A 19407-nucleotide genomic window follows, 5' to 3' on the forward strand; every position below is an offset into this window, starting at 1 on the left:
TTACAATAAATGTTTTATTCATTACAGTTTAGTGTAACATTTTTACAGAACCTAGTCCGTGAAAAAAGACTATTTTATTATGCTTTCAATGACACTGACAGTGGTTGGATTTATGAACGAATCGAATTATAAACAATCTTCTTATCCCAATTATGTCTGCAAATTGAGAACCCAGAGTATATGCAAAGTAGAATAATTTCTAATGAATAAAGCTAACATACACACCTAAATAAAGCTAATATATACACACTGACAGCAATATAACTCATTCTCTCATTAAAGGGAATTTAGGTTCACCAACTGACTTTAATAAAGTCTGTGGACTGTGAGTGGAAATGAACACCCAGAAGAAACCCACACGAACACGGGAAGAACATATCCAAACCCACGGCCCAGGGGCTGCAAGGCACCAGTGTTACCTGCTGCACCACTGTACCACCGAGCTGTAAAGGCGAATACTGCTGAACTATGGCTTCATCAAAAACCAGCAACACCGTGTACTTCAGTAAACTGCCTGTTTTTAAAATCCCACAGCATAGTCTAAAGGAAGTTAGATATTGAGCAAGTGAAGAAAAAAGCAAAACATGATACTAAATAAGTAAAAATTTTGCTGGTATATAAGTCAAAATCAGCCATTTCTCACATATTATTAGGAAGAAACGAGTAGTCGTTTTGTCTTACTGTTGTTCTGTCACTCTGTCCTCTCTCTCTGCAAAGAAGCCATTGTTCCAAAATTCCACTGATGGAGCAAGTCAGACCTGTTGTGTGTTCTGGACGGCTGTCATATCTCATTTGCTTACAGACGTTCAGAACTACGTAGCAATGAGTGTACAATGAATCTTCACAGTCTGACCAAGTATTGTTCTTGCTTTGCTTCTCACGGATAGCTGGAAAAACTTTTTAGTTTCCGTTTCAAAATTTCTTTCTCATCTCTCTCTCGCTCTCTCTCTCACACACACACACACACACACACACAGTCACACACAAATTAACGGCATTTACAGTCACCAAATCACCTGAACTGCATGGCTTGGACTGTGGGAGGAAACCAGAGCATCCAGAGTTTTACTGTTTTTTTATTTACACATTTGTTTTTTTTTTATTGTTGTGATTTTGGATGTTTATAGTCCCTTTGTATCCATCGTAAGGCATGCAACCCCTCTATCCTGAGCTATCTGTAGAATATCACTGGCAATAAATGAAAAGTAAATCAATTTACATAAACAAAGCCAGATAAAATGATGCTTTCAAGAAATGCAGCATTTTAAAGTGTACAAGGCTTCATTGCCTTTTCAATTTTAGCATTTCCTTTAAAAATTTTTTGCTTTAGTACTTTATTATGTTTATTATGGCTTTAGGTTTTACATTACTATTACTGCTGTAGTAATTTAATGTAAAATCAGCCTCTCATTTGTATTATGTCTCTGAACCTTTGTTCATGCTGTGTCACTATGTGAGAAGAACAGTGAGTGCAGTTATTAACGGGAAATGTTTTCCACTTGATTGATAAAAGGAAATCACAAGAGTTCGGAGAGATACTATAAGACAACTGAGAGGCACAGGAGTAGCACACCACACATGGGGGAGAATGCTTACCTTGTGTGGTACGTAAAGTTTGTACAAGTATTATAAATAATTTGTACTCCTGTTTAATTAAGGCGTTCCCAGTAACGTGCGCGTTCGTTGCCAGGGGAGACTGTGTTGAAAAATAAGCTATTTCACCAACCACCGACAGGTAGCAGTATTGTCTCAGCAACAATTCCGCTGTGAAATACTGTACCCAGCGCCGAAGAAGAAGGCATCCGGTCAAAACAGGAAGTGAGTCTGCTTTCGGGTGTTAAAAACAGTAATGTATTTCAGTCAGCGGGTGCAGTTTTTCTGGACGTTCAGATTTGTTTTTGAATATGACTTTACTGTAGGTAAGTTTGAAAATCGGTTGTCATGACGTTAGCTTGCATAAACGTAGTTAGTTATTCATTTAGCCTCGTTCAACTCAAGAAGTACCGGCGGCGACGACGTCGTTCGTAGCGCAAAAATAACGCTGCGTGCCGTGCGTAGCAAGTAATTTTATTAAGAACACAACATAAAGCAAGATTAATAAAAGTACTTACTTATTGTACTACCATTTTACCTCGTTGTTCACTGCAATACTGTACACGTCAGCGTTACTGAAGTCTTGACGTAAGCCAAGGCGTCAGTGAATACACTACAGCCTCGAGACGAGGCGACCATGATGATCACATTTGTAGTTATTTTTTTCCAGTCGCAGTCGTCCTACAAATGTGTATTTGTGTATGTCCTTGTTGTCAACTAGATACCTGTTTCAGGCATGTTAGAATCGAGTAATTGCTGTATTAAGTGACTCAGTGGATACTGTGTACTAGTTTCTGCACGTGTCGTGTACAGAGTATGTATAACGTAAAATGTAAAAGTACATGAAAACATGGATTTTTGCTTTTTAATGACTGGTAGAATTTTTAAAAATATTACTTCAGTATGGCTGTACCTATTGTCTTTGATACCAGGGACTCCTTAGGTGAAGAGCTCAGGTCTTTTTACCATGAGTGCCGTCTTGATGGACCAAAGGAAGACCCTGAACTCTTCACTCCCTGCAGACCGATCTGCTGGCTCCAGCGTATGTACTGCAGTACTGACAGGACCACTCATCAGAAATCCCTGAGCAGTACCGACAGGGCCCCCCTTTCCCAATCCCTGAGAAGTACCGACAGGGCCACCATTCAGAAATCCCTGAGGAGTACCGACAGGGCCAACCTTTGGCAGTACCTACAGGGCCACCCTTTGGCAATCCCTGAGCAGTACCGACAAGGCCACCATTCAGAAATCCCTGAGCAGTACTGACTACTGATAATGACCATGGGGACGTTTGAGGTTCTAAGTGGAACGGTGCTTGCTTTTGTTCTGCTCACTGAAGCATATGTTTTACAGAAATCGGGTAATGTTGCGGCAGTGACGCCCCTCCTTTTTCCCCATCAGTCGGGAATCTCTTTCAGAATTCCCAAGAAGAAGTCACCGGTGGAGTCCACGTGCCTGCGGATGGAGTCACCGCTGTCTCGCCTTAAAGATGCTAGCAGCAGCAAGGTGAGAAGAACTTTCTTTTCTGCACACTGTGCTGTTACTTTTTATTCTTATATCTGTCATCATGTAAAACTTTATACTGAAATTTAGTTAAAGAAAAAGAAAATTTAAAACATTTCAGCTTGTGTTTTCATATATTTCTTGTTTTAAACTTTCAAAAAATCTGGTAAACGTCTAAATAAGCTTAAAAACTGGGTTCCATCTTGTTTCTTGTAATTTATGCGTTTTATTTCTGAATAACACCAGTGAGTCTGCTTGGTTTTGTATTCACCATTGTGTTTGTCATTTACTATTAATTTCTCATAATCTGTTTGTCCAATACTAATATGATGAGATATGTTCCTCATCAAACAGATTTCCTGGACCCAGTTCACTGTGAGAGCAAGAGCAAGGAAGCTCCCTGGATTCAGACAGCTGAATGGTAGTTGTTCCTCAAGCTGCAGACAAATGTCTAATACCAAGGACGGTACAGATGGGTAAGTGTTATAATTGTATGTGTTGATTTGGAATGGTGTGAGATACACACATATTACAGAAACACCTACTTAGTTAACCCCAGAGGTTAACATTGTATAAATTTTTTGCCAGACATCCATGTCAGGCTGGCTTTATTTATTTATTTGTGTTTACCATTAAAATATGCCAGTAACTGAGATTGTGTTTGTGGATTTTTGGTGCAGTGTTTAAAATCTTCACTAGGTGGCGCATGTAAACTAGATTAAGAGTGTCTTCCTTTTACTGCAGCTAGTTATTAAATAAAAGCGATGTGTTGGAATGTGCTTCTGTATGGAGACCAGATATATTGAAAGCCAGGTGCACCACCTTGCCGTGATGCTTGATGTGTGTAACTGTCCTCAGTGTTCGTTGTAGGTTGGTGCTGGCTGATGTCCGGAAGACGGAACATGGCCAGGACGATCTAAACAGGGAGAGGAAAAGTCTGGCTGTGAAGATAGGAACAAGTGGCCAGAAAAATGACTCCCCAGCTCTCAGAAAGATTGTGGAATCACATACCTGCTCAGAGCCCTCAACAGACACATCGCAGCAGAGGCCATTCCTGCGCTCTTCTCAGTCCAGTGCATCCAAAGGGTAAATTTTCAGGTTTGCAGGAAAAAAAACAGATTTATTACTGTGTTATAGTGATACTGATTGTGTCCTTTTTTTTTTTTTTTGGAGATTTCGGCCAAAGAGAGCGTCGGACACTTTGTGCCAGGATGAGAACCTGCAGAGGGGCCATTCCTCTCCTCGACACAGGAAATGTAGCATTAGATTAAAAGGTTAGAACAGGTTTTGTAAAACCTACACATTTTTTAAAAATAATTTTGTTATTTTTTTCTGGAGTTTAATAATGCCTTATAAGAATAATATGCCAAGCCAGTTTATATTATCTTTTACTTTTTCATCCAACATGAGAGCTTATGATTTATTATTTGATTTCTAGACTTCTTGTCTAAATTAAACCCTCCTGATCTTTGTAGATCTTTTAAAAAGCCCAGCTTGCGATTCTCTCTATTTCATGCCCTTCTTTCCCCTTTCTGGAAATCTAGTGTCCGAGCTTGAAAAGTATAACACAGTTTAATCCCTCTGTTTGCTGAAGTACTGCTGTTTACGTTATTTTGGTATCAGGGTTGTGAATGGTTCCATACTGATTCTATGGTTACTACTGGGTTATTGGTTTTCTCATGAATTCAGATAAAAAATCTGGACCAATACTGTGTGCTATCCATCACACACTGTATTTATGTGCTGCTTGATGATGGCTATTGTACTTTTTTCTGAATTGAAGTTATTCGTTCAGTGTCTCATTCTGAGCACCAGAATTTTACTGGCTCATTTACATTATCAAGGATGATCTTATCAACTGCCAACACCAGTTTTCTCTTTCATATGCCAATTGTCAGTTCCTGTTTCATGTTTTTCCCTAAGATTCTTCTCAGCTGGTGAGAGGAAGGGATCTTGAATGGGAGGAACCCTGGAAAAGGAAAGTGTCTCCAAGGAATGGAGTGGTGAAGTCACCGGTCTCAGTAGATGGCAATGTTTTCTCCTCTGAAGGCCTTGAAGAGGTAGCATGTGGGTTCTGGAGTGGCTGTTGAGGTGATCCTACACTAATGCGTTGCTAGATCTTGTGGCTGCTGAAGTGGACTCTACTCTTTTGTGTTTTTCAGACTGAGAGAATAGGCAGAGCTGCTTTGTCATCCCAGGAGAAAAGGGAGGCAAAGATTAGCAAGGATCCTGCACAGTCTGCTGGTGTTTTGCAGCAGCCACCCAGAGAGCAGGATGAAGCTTTAGCAGCGAAGCGCATCTGCCTCGAGAAGTCTGGTGCCACACCCATATCCACTGGCCTAAAGAGTGGGGGCCAGCCATACTTGAGGTCAGAGGAGAAGGGGCTGCAATCTACCCCTTGGCATCCCCCCAAGCTCCTGGCCCAAAGGAAGAACCCCAGACTGAGGCTGCAGCTGTCCTTCAGTCAGTTCAGACAGGCTAAGCCAAAGCCTGCAGAACCCAGTACGTGTTTCTGTCATGTCACAGGTCCTGGCTATCAATGTCTACCTCTCTTTGAGGCCCCATCTTTACCAGAATGTCTTATGGAGAAAGGCTTCAGCTCAACATACTGGTTTCCCAGGGGCATTTCCTTTTTACATTTGTGCCTTTGGTGGATGTTTTTCTAGAAAAGGCAGTGTATAACACGGGGTAAACAAAGGGGCATCCCACAACAGACAGAGGGCTTAAATATGGACACACAATTATTGAAGCACAGCATGTTTGCCTGATACCACCATTGTCATAGTGCACAAATGCCAGTAGTTGCCTATAGGAGTGACACAGGAAAGGTCCAAAAGTAGCAGGTGGTGAAGGACAAATGTTTCAGGAACTTTTCAGGACATGTATTTTGAGACCCTTTTTTGAATGCTGGAAGAATTCAACATTTCTGAGCAATACAGAGAGTTCATTCCAACACATTAGGGCCAAGATTGAAAACTGATGGGGTTGTAGATTGCGAGCCTCTTGTGTTTGGGATCACCAGATGGTCAGAGGTGGAGGAATGTTGCATTCTGTTCTTGTGATTGATCAGGCCCTGTAGGTACTGTGGTGAACATTGGCTGTCTTGTAGGCCACAAAGAACAAGATTTCTGAACTTGATACTGGCAGCCATTGGAAAGTTGAGTTCAGATGCACAGGGATGGGCACTTGTGGAATGAAACCTGTTCGCAGAAGTATGTTATGGAATGTACATAACACAGTTGCATAGTTAACAGCCTGGTTGTGTTTCCTATCCAGAAAAGCATGGTTAAAGATAACTGATTGCTGTAGTTAATTTTAGAGAGCCCTTTATGTTTGTTTTACAACATTTTGCTTGCTAGTTATATTTTTAATGGGAAACATAAAGCTGCAACTGAACATAACTCTTGCTTGGCTGTGTTATGTCTACAAATCTGTGATTACTGTGGAACTAATTTGTTGTTAGGAAGTACTTTCTGTTTGTCAGCTGTTAAGTATGACACATGCTTGGAAGCAAAAGGAGAAACATTCACCAATGATCTGTTTAAAATTTTTTTTTCTCTTTTATTCGATTTAGTTGTGTTAATTTTTTTTTATTTTCGAATATCTTATTTGGGTGACGTCCACAGTGTTTGGTGATTGACTTAGGAAAGTGTCCAAGACAAGATTATTTACCATAATTTGAGACTTATGATAAATTCTTAACAGCCCACTGGCATCTTGGAAATACACAAATCGCACAGTCGTCACTGTGCGATTTGTGTATTTCCAAGATGCTAGTGAGCTGTTAAGAATTGTTTCCTTTTGAGAAACAGTTTTTCTGGATATTGGAGGCCCATTTGTTGCCTTACTGATTGGACTGATTTTTACCCATCCTTTATTTTGACCTCTTTCTCTTGCTGGAGGTCAGTATTAACAGCAGTGTGTGTCACTAACTGACAGTTGTTACTAATTCTGCCTGAGGAATGCCTCATTTAATCCAAGCTGTATGAGGTACTGTAGGTTTTGGTTGTTGTTATGTTACTTAAACTTTAGAGGAGAGGATAAGGCTCCTGCACGGTGTGTGCAGTGATTTGTGGCGGCCTGACTCACTCTGCCACATTCGGTATTCTGGGAATGTTAATTGGCGGTGCAGTGAGGTATGAGCAGAGTGAATTCCGCAGGCCCACGTCACCTCAGAGTTCCCTTAAAGCTTATTGCAGTGACAGATCCAAGTATGGTGCCCGCACACTTGTCCTGCCAGCCCCGTGTCCCCTTCTTTGGCATGAGGGCGGCGATAAAACTGCCTTAATGGCCGAAGGAGCTCTAAAAATAAGATTTTATACAGTTATGGAATAACTGTTGCTGGTCTGTAGTACCTGCAGCCTTGTTACACGAACACCTGCCCAGGAGATATGGCTCGGGGTTTGTCCTTGGCAGGATTAAGCCTATCCTTGACTCTCCCCTAAAGCCCATTAAGATACCAAACCAAGCAGGGCCACTGAAGGTTGTGGCAGAGGGAACTCAGGCTTCAGCCTACAAAAAGACCCCTGCACCTAGGGATGCTTGTCTGGCAGCGAGTCATTTATGCACTTATTTGTGCTAGTCAATTTGTACTACCCTGGGGTGTCTCTTATGGCTGGTCAAGCAGCAAGAAGATTAGAGTTGGCATTTTTGTTGCTTTGCTTTTTTCTTTTTTGATGGGGAGAGTGGTCTGAGAGCACATTATAGACCATTATTGGCTATGCGGTCTTGGGTCAAAACTGGATGAAATTGTACTGCCTTGATCACTTTTTTTAGTGATTTTATATATATGTGTGTCTTTGTGTATGTATATTTTATATACACACAGGTATTTTGTAAATAAGTGGTCCATTTTGCTATTATGTCATTAACACCACAGACATTGTTAACATTGAGTAACAAATTTTTCTTTCTTTAACTTGTTATGGGACTTTGGTTGGGTATTTCTAATTAAACTGCCCTACTTAACTTAAAAAACTGCCCTCAGTCTTTATCAGTCTTGTTTCTTCTCTTTTGTAAAACATCTCAGTACAGCTGTGAATTTAAAATTGCCAGGGTTTTACTGGGCAACCTGCTTACCCAGGTTGTCACACTAATTAAATCCCTGGACCATCTGTGTTTATACTGAAAAGAGCTCCCAGCACAGTGTTTTGTCACATTTCCTATACTTCTAATGGTGTTGAGAGCTGTTCCTGTATTCAAGCAAGCATCTCTGTTTCAGTTGTGCTGTCCAGTGATGAAGAGGAGGTGGACAAAGACAATGAAGGACGCACTAGTGTACAAGCAGTGCATGCTGAGTTCGCCCAGGAGAAACAGGTGGAAATGCAGGTGAGGACAAGGAATGGTCAGAAGGATGCTTTTGGCCGACAGGTTAGGGTGCAGGTTAGGAGAGTCTGAGCCAGATACCCATTACGTCCACAAGCACATAAATGCTTACTCATGATATTAAGTGTTTTATAAAATCCTTAGTCTGTCTGTAGATCTCAGATATTCCAGTGTTCTGTGCCATTTCATTAATTACTTAGTCCCAAGATGAAATGGCCATTTAAATGTAATTTTTGAAGGAGAACAACAATACGTTTTATCACACAGGGTCAGACACTTTGCTGCACGATACATTAAGCACTTGGCTGTTGACTTTAGCCACTTCTGATTTATGTAGCATCACTATGGTCAAGGTGGCTGGTGAATGACAATCTAGAGTCAGAACTTGCGTCAGAAAGAAGTCAGCTCTCAAACCTCAATGTTCTGGAGCAGATGAGTCACTTTAAATCTGCTGCGTGTTCAGCCATTGACATAATGAGGATGTTCCACGCTGGCTGTCCAAGTACCACCTTGGCTTTCGAAGAGGAGACATTACTATGGTGTACCAGCCTTAAAGTGTCTGGATTAAAAGATTGCTATTACAGTGCTTTCTGCCGCTTGCTGCTGGTCCTTGGATGACAGGGAAAAGCTGTTGGCTACCTTGTGCATATCCCTAGACTCTGAGTTAAAGTCAATCAAAGTTTGTTAGAGACAGGCAGCTGTATGTCAGGTAATAAAAGAAAAACAAAGAAATAGTCCTTGCCGTCATCATTGTTTGGAATGATTGTCTTCAAAAAGACCAACAACCAACAGTAAACATTTGTGTTTACTTGTTGAAAACTGATCTTTTTCCACAAGGCATTCAGCCAACAAGTTTGAGCAGGAGGTGAGCAGATACATCAAAGAGATGTAGGACACATTGTTGGTTACTTTGCTTTCACTCTCCTGTCTAGTTTGTCATATGCAAGTATGTCCTGTTGCCCACTTTTACCCACACTTTTCACTGGTACAGTACTGGAGCCCATTTGCGCTGAGCTCATGCTTGTCGTATGCGCATGTGTTTCTGCTGGTAGTAAGTGTCAGCATGGTGTGTTTTGTACTTGGTAGGCTGCAGAAGAGAGATTGGTACTCAGACCTGGAAACAAAGAACCTTCAGGAAGCGTGAAACACCCCGATGAGGAGCCATCTGTGGTAGAGCTGCCTTTCTCTACATTGTACACTGGGAAAATGAAGGCAAAGGCTAACGGGAATATTATGGTAAGATACCTCTCTTCAGGGAGCGAAGGCGGTAGAGAAGGCGTCATGTCACTATTAGAATTAAAGTTTTAATTCTGAGAAAAGTATAAGATTATTGCAATTCTTAATGCGTTTTGCTTGATTTCATTCAAAATTACTCTTTCCCTCCCTGCAGTACATGTTGTACTTTGGCCCTATGGTGTGTTCATTTTTTTTCTCTTTTTCTTTTTTCTTTCTCCCATGTCATCTTCCAGATGTCTGGCCAAGCCAGACTGGAATTTATGCCAACAATTAAAAAAATAAATGAAAACAACTTCATAGTCTTGCAGATGTGAGGGAAAAAAATGCTGGTAGAGGGGTAACTGTGTGTAGTGCCTGTGTTTGTAAAGTACCAAAAATATTTTCATATGGTTGATTTGAAACACTCCACCGTGCCTGATCACAGTGTGTGTTGCTTATATTGGGGCAATTTTATCCACAGAGCCTGCTGTTAACTTTGTTCATAGCAATGCTTTTCATGTTTAATGTTATTGAATATTTTTACTTCAAAGAATGCAAGACTGTTAAAAGTTGTTTTGTATTCCTTCATGAGCAATTTAGAACTGTTGTGGACTTGATATAATTAGATTGTGAAAAAAATGGGCCAAGTTTCCCCCCCCCCTTTGTTCTGAGGGACAGTGTGTTGAAAATTTTTAGTTTTACACTGCTGTGACAATGTAGTTTGAATGGTACCAAATGGGGTGTTGTTATATGCTGTGTACAGAGGCAACTTTATGACAGCATAACTTGAACAAAATATATTTATCAGGTACTTAATTGAAGTGTGTCACTTGGCTATCTGTCCACTTTTTTACGAGCCTCCCCTTCTCTGGAATTTAACTGTCTTTATATTAATCGTTATTTACGTACTATTTTGTTGCAGTGTATTATTTATTTTTTGCTTTACTTATATAATGCTTTTCTTTGTCCTCTTAGGTCACTGAAGATTGTATCACAATACCCCTGAAAGGTAATCCCTTTGTATCCTCAGTCTTTTAAAGCATTAATGATAATGGTAAGCTTTACTCCTGTCTGTGTCCTGGAGGGGGTTCAGCGGCAGGACAAATAGGCACCATGACCTCTGCAATGACTTCTCAACTGTCTGTGACCCTCGCTGGATAAGAAGCTGCCATTCTTCTTCACCTGTGCTCTTGTTGCATTTTAAAGAGCTTATTTTTACCCCCCCCTTTACCAACTGTGAACACTTATTTTTAACGTGAAAAATGCATTCCATATTATAAATGCATACATTACTTTTTAAACTATGGGGTTGGAAAAACTATTGGCTGGTGTTACAGGAGCAAATAATCTAAGTATTTTGCTTGCTCCTGCTGGACAGCAGCAAAACAGCACAGTTTATATGACTGAGACTTTCAAAAAAAAAAAATACAGTCAAGGTGTTGAGGATAGATTTTTTAAAAAAAATATAAAAATTCTGGCAGGTGACATACTGTGTTGCTCTTTGTCCCTCCTTGTTCTCCTTAAGCCTGCATATTTGTTGGGGAATTAAATAACAAGAATGACTGATAACTGATTAATGAATGTAATTTACTGTAGTATTCATGTAAGCTCATTTCAGTGTCAGCACAAAATCATTTTAACGTTACTGAAAGTGACTGGTTACTCATGTCTGTTAGTATGATTTATATTTTATCTGGAGAATAAATCAGTTTACAGCAGTCTTGGATGGAGGTGGAGACCCTGGAGACCTGTCGGATGCCATACTTTTACTGACTCCCTTTCTCTCCGCATGCCCAGATCCTGAGGGAGATGCAGAGGTGTCCTTGGCTCTGGTACCTTCGGAGATGCGTGGATATGGCATGTGGGGTCAGGGGACGCCTACCGTACCGCTCCTTTTCCTGTGGGTCTCAGATGCTCTTGCTCAGGTCATCCAGCGAGAGCTTTCGGCCCTCTGCTCTGTCGACCTTCCAGGTGAGGCTCGCTCCTATGCAAACAGCATCTCTCAGAACATCAGGTTAGCTTTGTCAGATTATTTTATTTTTGTGTTTACATTTTAGCTACATGTTTTTTGGATGTTGAGCAATTTTGCGGAGTACACTTTGCAGAATAGTCAGAGAAAGAAAGGGGGGGTCCAGAGAAGGGTCTCTGGGCATTTGGTTGTTAGTACACTGAAGCTAAGCAGAATTGCTGGCTCATAGGTGGTGACTGAATAGCAACACTCATTTAGTTTTATGTTTCTTGAAAAAACATCCAAAGAATAAGTTAAAACCTTAACTTACCTACTGAACTGTTGGGCACAAATTTCCATTAACTTGTTAGCTAGGATAAAAGTTCTGCTGCATGAACTGCATGTGTGTTATGTTGTTCCTGCTAATGTTGGTGATGTGTGGTGGGGTGTTGTGTGCTTCCATACAGGGAAGGCCAGTCCGTTCATGCTGCTGAAGTTGACCAAAGACCTGGACAGCCTGCAGGAGGCACTGCTGGCCTCGCTGATGGATATGATGGGTCTGCGCAGTGGCAGGTTGGGGCTCAGACAGCCTCTCTCTCGGGACAGAGCCCAGGCCCTGGTGCAAGGTTCTAGCTGGGGTTCAAGGCTTCTCTTGCTCCTCAGAGAGGAAGTGTTCTCTTCAGCAGACCCACCAGACCACAAAGGACAAAGTGGAAAGGTCAATGGAATCTGACATGGAGCTATGTCTTCCTGTGAAGTTCATGGCAAGTAGCCCTGAGGTCTGTAACTGAGTGACATTCCTGCACTCTGATTGGATTGTCTCTTCCCGTGTTCCCAGGAAGAGCATCAAGCAGGGCTCAGAAAAGGCAGAACCAGGAGCTCTGCCGTGACCCTGGAGGATTCGGGTCCATCGCAGAGGTGAGCCATCAAACACGTTGCTTGTCAACTGCATGTTTCTATGTTTCTTCATTGGCTGGTACTATGTGGTTTCTATATACAGTACCAGTCAAAAGTTTGAGTATGCCTAGGCTGCCTATGCAACACTTGTATGGGACAAATTTGGGACAAACGGGGGTGAAAGCAAAGCAACCCCTAAGTGTCTCACATCTCAGGGATTTGCTGCAGAAGAGCTGGGAAGAGATGTGTGCTCATTCCCTGATCAAACTGGTTAACCAAATGCATTGCGAACAAACTATTCTCTAGTAACTGAAGTCAGACTTTTCAGTAGTACTGAACCTTTTACATAAATATTCATGTTTCAGACATATGTTAAAAATGGGGACAGCATGGTAGGGCAGCAGGTAGTGCTGGTGCCACACAGTTTGTGGGCTGAGGGTTTGGACATGGGTGTGAGATGTTTATGTTCTACCTGTATTTGTGTGGGTATCTAACAGGTGCTCTGGTTTCCTTCCACAGTCCAAAGGCATGTTTTGGGTGACAAGGTTGTCCTAAATTGTCCTTAGCGTTAGTGTGAGTGTGTGATTGCCCTGTGACAGACTGGCCTTCTATCCAGGGTGTACCCTGCCTTGTAGCTTATTTTTCTGAGATGGGCTGTGGACCACCACAACCTGTGTGGTGGTTATTGATGATTTTTGGATGGATCTTAAACATGTCAGTACGAAGTGAAAGTAAGCCAGCTGTTGGAAGAATTTAAATATTATCTTTACTTTTTCTATTTTCAGACTCATTCTGTTCCCGCCACCTCCTTTGAAAGGAGGGATTGCTGTGACAACAGAAGACCTGCAATGTCTGAACAGTGGCGAATTCCTGAATGATGTCATCATTGACTTCTACCTGAAGTTAGTTGTGCAGACCACTATTGCTACTGTATCCATGTTACCGTTTTCACATTTAGTCCAACCTTTACTGTGCTTTTTTTTCCAACAGATGATGATGTACTGTTATCCATTAGTCCTTTGAGAACGGTTTAAAAACAATAACAAAAAGCTAAGTGGTTTGTTGAAACGTACCTTGAATTTTGACCTTATCTGTTGAACTGCACCCTGCTGCTCAGGTACCTGATGCTAGAAAAGGCACCAAAGGAAATGGTGGAGAGGTCTCACATCTTCAGCAGCTTCTTCTACAAGCAGCTCACACGAAAAGATGTCTCCGGGGAGGAGGTGTCCAGTGTCGCGTAAGTAGCTCACCTCTCCCACACCAAGGGTTGTCCAAGGTCATGCTCCAAGTGTACATGGACACTTGTGTTCCTTGGAGGACCGATATGAGCAGAAATGAAGTGATGGGAAACAGTATCTGAGGTGTATTAGTTAGTGCATCTTCATTAGAATATTTTACACTTATTCATTTAACTGACATTTTTCTCCAAAGCAACTTACAATGTTAAGCTACCTACAGTTATTTACACATTTATACAGCTGGGTAAATTTACTGGAGAAATTTAGGGTGAGTACCTTGCTCAGGAATATTATAGCTGGAAGTGAGATTTGAACCTGTGACCTTTGGGTCCAAAGGCAGCAGCTCTAATCAGTAAGCTGCCAGCTGGCCCTAGATTTTGCCCAAAATGCTGTTGAAATTTTTTGATTTTGATACTTATTTGAGGACACTTATCATAGAACAGTTGTGAGCAGTCGCTTGAGGGCAGCAGTAAGTTTTGCATGGTTGCACATCATTTTACTGTTCTTCCAATTTTGCCTACATGCTAGCAATTGTAGAGATCACCAATTTCCAGAAATTACTTTTCACACGGAGGATCGCTTTGGACTCCTCATCTGTTGTTGGGTGTCTATAGTGATGTTTTTCCCGTGTCTCCTCAGAGCCAAGCACAGGCGCCACCAGAGAGTGAGGACGTGGACTCGGCATGTGGACATTTTCAAAAAAGACTACCTCTTTGTACCTGTCAACCAAGAGTAAGTGTGTCGATACGTGCAGCCAATTATACAAACACACATGCAAAATGTACCAAAGAAACTCACGAAACTTGAGCTTGTTCAGGTTCACTTAGCTCTTCACTTAGACTGGTCTCGTGTTTGAACAGTAATCTGAATGTAAAGTGAAAATTAAGTTTTAAAACCGTAAAACAGAAACTTATGCTACTCTGAACTCTGGGACGATGCTCCCTGTTCAAATTTTGTGGGGCCAGATTTACATTTGGAAACTAGTGCTGTGGTGTGGTATGTTGCTTATATTTGTTGGCTTGTATTTGTATGTGGAAATTGTGAAGCTTTTTCCACGTGAAAAATTACGTATTCACATGTGAAATTTACTTGAATAAATGACTGAAAATTCAGACCTCTGTGTATTTTAGTGTTTTGGCTCTGGTGTGTTTTAGTGCACAGTTTTATGGGGTCTAGGGGGTAACAGCTATGCAGCTGTTTTATATTTTCCCTTTGCATGTATACATGTGTCTTTCTGCCTGTCTTAGCTGTGACTTTAAGTTGTGTTTTCTGTATTTACTAGGGCGCACTGGTATCTGGTGGTGATCTGCTTTCCCTCATTGTTGAACCCCCTGTATGAAGAATGGGGAAACTCAGCCACTACGGGAAACTCTGGAGCGAAGAAGAAAACTGAATCCCCGGCTCTAGAGGACAGAAGCCAGAATAGCAATTCTAAGACTACCTCTACATATTTCAAAAGAGCGATGGGTAAACAAGCAGGCTTTCTTAAAATTTATGAACAGCACTAGGCCACAAGATTTACATTTATTCATTTTGCAAATTCTTTCCTCCAAAGCGACTTCCAATGAACATCATGTAATGTTATCAGCCCACTTCTTATTCACTCAAGGTGACTTATGATGCAAGAGATACACTACTTAGAATGAGTCACTCATCCATACACCAGCGAAACACACTTTTATCTCTGTCACTCACATACGATGGGTGAATTTAGAGTTCCCAATCCAGATGAACAGCACATTTTTGGGCTGTGGGAGGAAATCACAGCACGTGGTGGAAACCCACGTAGATACAGGGAGAAGATGGCTTCACGTAAATTGAGTGGGTTGTGAACCCATGTCCTCTCACACCACCAAGGTGCTGTGAGACTGTAGTGCTATTAGCTGTGCCACTGTACCACCCACACCAACATACAGATAGAGACAGTACACTGAGGGATTCTAAATACTGTGTCCACATGCATATAGTTAAGGCTCAGGGTGAAAAGGTCACAGGTATGTTCATGTAATGCTTTCTAACACCCAGAAGGGTGTCCAAACATTTCAGAATTCATTAAAATTGTTACGCAAATCAAATGTCATTTTTCCAGAGGAAGAAATTCAAACACTTCAATCATCTAAATATTTACAGCGGGAGCTTCAGGGGTTGATCACAACATTAAAATACATTTACTTGCGTTAGCCTACGTAACATAACATCATCACAAGAACAACTTGGATTGTGGTTTGACAAAAAAGTAGATGGAGACAAATTGAAATATTGTCAAAAGGTTTTTTGAATGGTTGCATAAACTCCAGTCATGTTTTATCACTTTACCAGAAGAGTGTGTCAAAGTGCTTGGAGAGGCTTTGCATTTAAAGCACAGTTGACATGTTCCTGGGGATATTCTGTGAAGTGGGGTGGATTCTGTGATTACATTTTAAGTTTTGTTCTTGGATGCTGAGGGAGATGCAGACAGTGAAGACTTTATCACATATGTTCATAGTCACTAAAAGATGAGATACAGAGATCATACGCCTGGAATTATTTGGTTTCATGAGCTGTTTCTCAGTTTTAGTTAATTCTGTCCCTCGTCTGGTTTTCCCATTCTATGGTTGCAATAAATTGTTGCAGTTGCATATATTTATAGAAGCCTGTATTTGGGAGGTCAAAGTTATTTCTTGCAAGGTTGAAACTTGCCATTTTTGATTTGTGAATGAGAATGATATATCCAGTTCACCTTTTGCACATTCATTTCTGAGCCAAATTTTGTGAATAGTTGAGGGGAGGTCTGAGTTGAGAACAGCAGGAGGCCTTAAGGATAGTCCATTGAGTCCCTGGGTATTTCTTAATGATTCTCCAAACTAGAAGAGTATTGAATATGACAGATACTTTGGATAAAAGTGTGATCTTGTGAAACTTCTCAGTGAAAGGAAGAGATCTTAATAGTCTTTCGTAACATGAAGCAGACTCCATGTCTACCCATAGAAAATCTGGTTTAGTCTGGAAGCAGTTAGTCATTGATTTAATTTGTGCTGCTCAGTAGTAAAGTCTCATCATTTGGTACAGAATCCTCACTCTCGTCTTTCAGTTGAGAGTTTATTGAGTTTAATTCTGGGACTTTTGTTGTCCAGATAAATCTTAAAACCCAGTTGTAATAAAAAATCATTGGGAAGGTAACGGTATGTTTTGAAGTAAGTATAGCAGATGAAGTAAAACATTCATTTGAACAAGACTGATTTTACCAGGAGTTGAAATTGATTAGAGAGGTACATGGGGCCAGATCCTCTTTAAACTGCTTAATTAGCGGTCAGTAGTAGTTGTCTGCAAGATGCTCAAAATTAGGAGTAACAACAGTTCCTAGGTATCTAAAGCCAGAGTTTACGAGTTTAAAGGGGAAATGCCAAATATAGTCGGGAGGATTATTCAGATGGATAGCCAGAAATGTTATTGTAATAGCAGTCCTGTGCATGTATAAACATGCTGATATTTCAGTATCCATGGATGTACTGTATATTTTTGTGGTTAACTGAAAGTAACTGTCATCAGAACTTGTTTCAGTGGTGCAGTAGTTTACCTGCTTGGCAGCCAGGAATACTAAGGTCTGCCAAAATGTGTGGTCTGGATTAGAACCTAAGTGGTCTCATTGCTCTTGTAGACTACAACTTTCAAAAGACCTGATTTTAAGAGTATAGATCAGTACATATATCTTGCTGCATAGCCTTACTGTTTAATAAGTTATTTTTACAAAGTTCTCTGAATATTTTTCTTGTGGTACCACCTTGGTAAAAATAGTGATGGTATAAGAGATTCACTGACATTATTATTATTTGCAGGTGTCATGGAGAGGACAGGTGACAACTCAGTGTGTGGCCAGAGGGAGCTGAAGAGTGTGCCGGTAAGACTTATCACGTTCATCTCATCATAAATATGGAAAGTGGGGAAACAGAGTATCGAGTGGAAGAGTAAAGGTGGATTGTGGCAGACATGGCATTATGTCATTAGTATTTCTCTATTTTTTTGTGGTGTTTAGCAAGATAAGTTTATTTGCAAGAAAATGCATTTGAAAACAAGAAATGCAGGCAAAGCTTACATGGCTCAAGCTTTTATTTCGCTGTCTTCTACAGAAATGTACACAGCTCGGTTGCCAAAGGGAAACTGTGAGTAAGAGGTAAGTGTATAACTCCAGAGACCCTGTGACTGTCATAAGGACTACGAAATGTGCATTTTTGCTAACTTGCAGTGTACATTAGAGGGTTTCCTTCTGTTGACACCACTGGCTTCATAATTTATGGTTTTGTTTTTATAAATGTACATTTACATGTTTAAATTTCTTGTGTTATAATGCAAGTGTGTATTCAAATTTTTGAATAGTTCACATCAGTTTAAGTTGCTTTTTAATTGTTTTGGATTCTTGAAACTCATTAGTGACTGTATATGTGAACTTGGGTGCTTGACATCAAGCAGTTTTTATGGCTTCCTGTTTCTGGTTGCCAGGGTTGACTCCACCAGTGTAATAAGTGCTGAAAAAAACCCACAAAAGTAATTGTTCACATGCCATTATTGTCTTTCCTCTTCTGATGCGCTGTTGTCACTAAGATGTGTCCTGGTCTTCCAGGCCCTGTATCCTCATCATGGACTCTCTGAAACTGTCCTTACATGAAAAGATCTTCACACTCTTACGGGAGTAAGCCATCATCCTGCTTTCTTACAGTGGGTTTTTGGGTAGTTCATCTGGCTGTTTGTGTGTCAGAACACAATGAGACTTTTCCCATTCAGTAAGTCTTGTATTTTGATGTCAAGAAAAACTGGTTGGGTGTGAAGGAACACACGGCAGTTTGTGTAACCTGTCCGACAGGTACTTGCAGGTGGAGTGGGAGGTGCGGAGGGGATCCCCCCGAAACTTCACTGCAGAGCAGATGAAGGGGTCCCTCTGCCGTGTACCTCTGCAGGACAACAGCAGTGATTGTGGAGTGTACCTTCTGCAGTTTGCCGAGAGCTTTTTGCAGGTACTCTCACCCAGACTAAAATACTGCCTGTTCTCAAGGAACTGTGTTCAGCAAGATACCAAAACCCCACCCCTACATCCCTTAACATCTTTTTTTGTGGCCTTGTCTCTTCAGAACCCAGTGGTGCACTTTGACCTCCCGCTGAACCTGGAGAACTGGTTTCCACGGCAACAGGTGCGGAGGAAACGGGATGAGATTCGAGAGCTGGTGCTGCAACTTTACAGGAAGCAGAAAGGTGTATCCTGAGCTGCACAAGAACTAGGACAGACCCTCCACTAGGCAAGAAGCAGCAAACTAGATAGTGCACTTATTATATAAATGTATTTTTGTTTAATAAGATAGATGTCATTTTTTGTTGTTATGGAAATATTCAGGGTTATGCATAGCAGAGTGGTTAGAGCTATTGCCTTACAATCTTAAGATTCACTGTTAAAATCCCCTTCTGCTGTAGTACCCTTAACAAAGAAACTTACCGTGAATCTATACAGTGAGAATAACCTGCTGTATAAATGGGTAAATCATTGTCAACATTGTCAACCTTTATGCAGCTACTCCTCTAATGTAACGTAAATGTTTGTGTCTCCAAAAAAAAAAAAAAAAAATTACTAGGAAGGTAATCAGGAATCGTCGATATTCTGATAGTTTTATGCAGCTACTTGTGTGATGAACATTAGTTCATTAGTGGAAACAAACTAACTGC

General features: G+C 40.9%; 1 protein-coding gene across 4 annotated transcripts; it reads left to right on the forward strand.

The window, feature by feature from the left end:
• Positions 1 to 1778: 1778 nt before the first annotated feature.
• On the forward strand, positions 1779 to 19265 carry LOC108933052 (sentrin-specific protease 7). 4 transcript variants are annotated; one of them, XM_018749859.1, is made up of 23 exons: positions 1779 to 1818; positions 2526 to 2635; positions 2995 to 3099; positions 3451 to 3572; positions 3955 to 4182; positions 4270 to 4370; positions 5020 to 5156; positions 5259 to 5598; positions 8318 to 8424; positions 9508 to 9657; positions 10612 to 10645; positions 11434 to 11607; positions 12052 to 12302; positions 12423 to 12502; positions 13267 to 13383; positions 13599 to 13718; positions 14359 to 14451; positions 15002 to 15186; positions 17535 to 17596; positions 17826 to 17869; positions 18317 to 18385; positions 18557 to 18707; positions 18822 to 19265. In XM_018749859.1, the coding sequence occupies exons 2-23, from the start codon at positions 2561 to 2563 to the stop codon at positions 18951 to 18953; spliced, it is 2877 nt and encodes a 958-aa protein (XP_018605375.1). In that variant the 5' UTR covers positions 1779 to 1818; positions 2526 to 2560; the 3' UTR covers positions 18954 to 19265. The 4 variants fall into 4 exon arrangements, with proteins under 4 accessions (XP_018605375.1, XP_018605374.1, XP_018605376.1 ...); XM_018749858.1 differs by having other exon boundaries at positions 1801 to 1919; XM_018749860.1 differs by having other exon boundaries at positions 1801 to 1919; positions 3967 to 4182.
• The last annotated feature ends 142 nt before the right edge of the window (positions 19266 to 19407 follow it).

This window comes from Scleropages formosus, chromosome 1 (assembly GCF_900964775.1).
Source record: "Scleropages formosus chromosome 1, fSclFor1.1, whole genome shotgun sequence".
Lineage (NCBI taxonomy): Eukaryota > Metazoa > Chordata > Actinopteri > Osteoglossiformes > Osteoglossidae > Scleropages > Scleropages formosus.

Coding starts and splice junctions, on each gene's coding strand:
- LOC108933052 (XM_018749859.1), top strand. CDS start 2,561: ATGAGTGCCGTCTTGATGGACCAAAGGAAGACCCTGAACTCTTCACTC. Junction 2,636..2,994: donor ACCGATCTGCTGGCTCCAGC/GTATGTACTGCA, acceptor TTTCCCCATCAG/TCGGGAATCTCTTTCAGAAT. Junction 18,708..18,821: donor TTGCCGAGAGCTTTTTGCAG/GTACTCTCACCC, acceptor TTGTCTCTTCAG/AACCCAGTGGTGCACTTTGA.